General features: G+C 37.3%; 1 protein-coding gene across 1 annotated transcript; it reads left to right on the forward strand.

Moving 5' to 3' along the window:
* Positions 1-2,731, forward strand: LOC122052328. Its single transcript, XM_042613806.1, has 3 exons — positions 1-493; positions 634-801; positions 2,358-2,731. Exons 1-3 carry the CDS (start codon positions 5-7, stop codon positions 2,571-2,573), a joined length of 873 nt encoding a protein of 290 aa, XP_042469740.1. The 5' UTR covers positions 1-4; the 3' UTR covers positions 2,574-2,731.
* The last annotated feature ends 433 nt before the right edge of the window (positions 2,732-3,164 follow it).

Here is a 3,164-nt window from a genome sequence, read left to right on the forward strand (position 1 = left end):
GTTTATGGTGCCAGCCAGGTCCCAGGTGATGTTTTCTTTGAGAATAGAAAAGAGCAGGGAAAGGAAGGAGATGTTAGGAGTAGCGGCGGTGGATCACGCCTTCCATTCTTCTCATCCCTTTCACCCCCATCACACTTCCTTCTTCTCCTCCTTCCTACCCAATCGCCTTCCCTTTATTTCCTCCTCCTCCTCCTCCTCCGCATCTCATGGAAGAACCCTCTCTCTCACTCGCCCTACCAACTCCTCTCTCCGCGCCAATTCGACCTCGGTCGTGCTTCCGGAGGGGGAAGAGGACGGCTTTGAAATTGAGCTGGAGAATGTCGGAGAACACAAGAATCGTAGGAGGAGGATTCAATCCAGGATCCGTGTTAACGCCGAGTTGGACACTGTGTGGAGCGTCTTGACGGACTACGAGGGCCTCGCTGGTTTCATCCCCAGCTTGGCCGTCAGCCAGCTGCTCGACAAAAAGGACAAGTTTGCGCGACTTTTTCAGGTGAGAGGCACTTTGGATTCGATTCCAAAGCATTGATTAGATTCAGGATGAGCTTTTATGCTTGAGATAATAATAGAATCCTAGAACCATTTCTTTGAGTTTTGAGCGACTCGTATGATAAATATTTCTACCCTCAACAGGTTGGCCAACAAGATTTGGTCTTCGGCCTAAAATTTAATGCGAAGGGCGTTCTAGACTGTTATGAGAGAGATCTGAAAATTTTACCTAATTCTCGGAAGAGGGACATCGATTTCAGGATGATTGAAGGTGATTTCGAGATATTCGAAGGCAAGTGGTCCATTGAACAGGTAATCATCTTCCTTTTTATCCTTTTTATGAGTAATTTGTGAAATCTTCTCTTCCAAACTATGCTAGCTTATGTGTATTTCATATGTATTTAACGATACCAGTGAGACTTGAATCATCTGCTTTCCTAGACAGCATCTACCAAATCAGAAGTAAACAACAGAATAAATTTGACTTTTTGGTAAATTGCGGATGCAGTCCCAAAAAAATAAAAAAAATCATGCTACACAACTTACCAGCTTCCTGCTATCTGTGATCCTCAGAGTTTGTTCTCTTGACCTAAACTCATCATCCAAAAAGCATTACTTATTTCTCAGACTGTATATATATATATATATATATATAAGGCTCTTTAAATCTCAAATAATGGACTTGCATTCAAATTAATGCTAACTAATCTGATAGAGTCCATATCAAACTCACCTTGACTAATGCAAACATTTAGAGCCGGCGACTGCTGCCGCTATTAGACTCTATTATCATGCAGAATTCCAGCAAGCTTCCTGGCAAATTGGTGTTGTATCTCTTGTCACAAAGCACTTGAATGACATGTGCTTGGATCCCATAAAAATGCCCTCAAATAAACATCAGACCCAAAAGTTTGATATCTTGTTTCAATCCTGTACCAAGTCATGAACTGACAGTTCTATTTTTTGGAACAGGTGTAGATCTTCATTTAATGAGACATACTGTTGCATTTCAGATAAAGCAATTTTTTTGGTCAAAAATAAAAAAGATGCCTCATTTTAATTAGAATCGTCAAAATGACATTCCTTTTTCATTTATCATCAAAACAGGACCCCATTCCACCTCACTCTATTTTTGTTCCCCTAAATATCCTTATTTTCGGTACTTTTATAGCAGCTATGCGCCATAACTTCTATAACATAGAAAAAAATTGACTGAAAATATAGTTGTTGTAGCTATGGATTGTAACTGCTACACAGTTGTAATAGTTATGGTTCTTAGCTACTACTACACAATTGTAGCAGTTATGAATCATAGCTGCTACAATATAATATTGATTAGAGATAAAGTGTCTATGTTGTAGCAGTTATGATTCATAGTTGCTACAACATAATGTTGATAAGTATTGACTAGAGATGTAATAGCTATAGTTCATAGCTTCTATAGCATAGTGTTACTTTGTAGCATGATTCATAGCCGCTAAAACATTGTTGAAAACAAGGGTAGTTTTGGGTAAAAAGGATGAGGCGGGATGAGGTGCTATTTTGATGATAAATGAAAAAGGGGCCCTTTTGACGATTAAAATAAAAGGGGCTTCGTTTTGATTTTTGCCATTTTTTTGAATCTTAAGAGGAATTTGAAATATTTACATTCAGTTATATAGTATGTGGATGTACAAGTTATAGTTTGATCAATAAAATATCAAATGATTATCTATGTGGAATAACAATGAAACAAAACAGTCACACATAGATAGTGTAAACACAATGGGCTTTTGTGAATTTAGATTTGCAGTTTAATATGCATTTTAACTTCTAGAAGTATAACCTAATTTGTTGAACTGGAATACTAATTATGGCCTTCTGTGTAGACTGACTACCCCATTGGCAGCGACCCTCAGAGTTTTGTAGATGAAGAATTCCAAACAATATTGTCTTACTTTGTGGAGCTTGTTCCCAAGCTTTGGTTGCCTATTCGTCTAATTGAAGGGAGAGTTTGTAAAGAAGTGAAAACTAACCTTTTATGTGTCCGAGAACAAGCTCAAAGAGTTCAAAGATTGAAAGGCGAAATGCATGACACCTGGTAATCCAGAAAAAACACCCTTTTCTGCAGCATGATTTATATTTTGATTATATTAACATGGTGGAATTATGCCGAAACTTTGTGTAATGACAGAGTGGGAAAGAGGAAAGGAAAGAATAGAAGAAATGATGATTTCAATAAACGTTAATTCCTTATCATGCATAAACCATTATACTACAAAGGATGCACATTTTGGAAAGAAACTCTTTACTAATCTCTAATTATCCTTATTACTAAATTTAATTATTATTGCATTCTGTTGCACTGCTGACTTGTGGATGGAAAGCAATAAAACCTAAGTCTGCTATATAATCGAGGCATATGTTTGAAATATTAGCTGTTAGTTTGTCTTTGCTATTTATTCAACATCATTAGCTACCCAACAAGGGAGCCTGTTAGAAATTCAGGGAATCATTATTAGTTTATATGATGAACTAGTCCATGAGATGTTACATGACTGTAACTTTCCTTGAGTATTATTAAATGTATTAGATCAATAGGGTTATTAGTGTTCTGGATTAGTCCCATATTAGATTTCTCGTGGTGGCAAAAGATGACTACGCTTGCCTCCAGCGTCTCCGTTAACTCGTTCCAG

This window comes from Zingiber officinale, chromosome 3A (genome assembly GCF_018446385.1).
Source record: "Zingiber officinale cultivar Zhangliang chromosome 3A, Zo_v1.1, whole genome shotgun sequence".
Taxonomy (NCBI): Eukaryota; Viridiplantae; Streptophyta; class Magnoliopsida; order Zingiberales; family Zingiberaceae; genus Zingiber; species Zingiber officinale.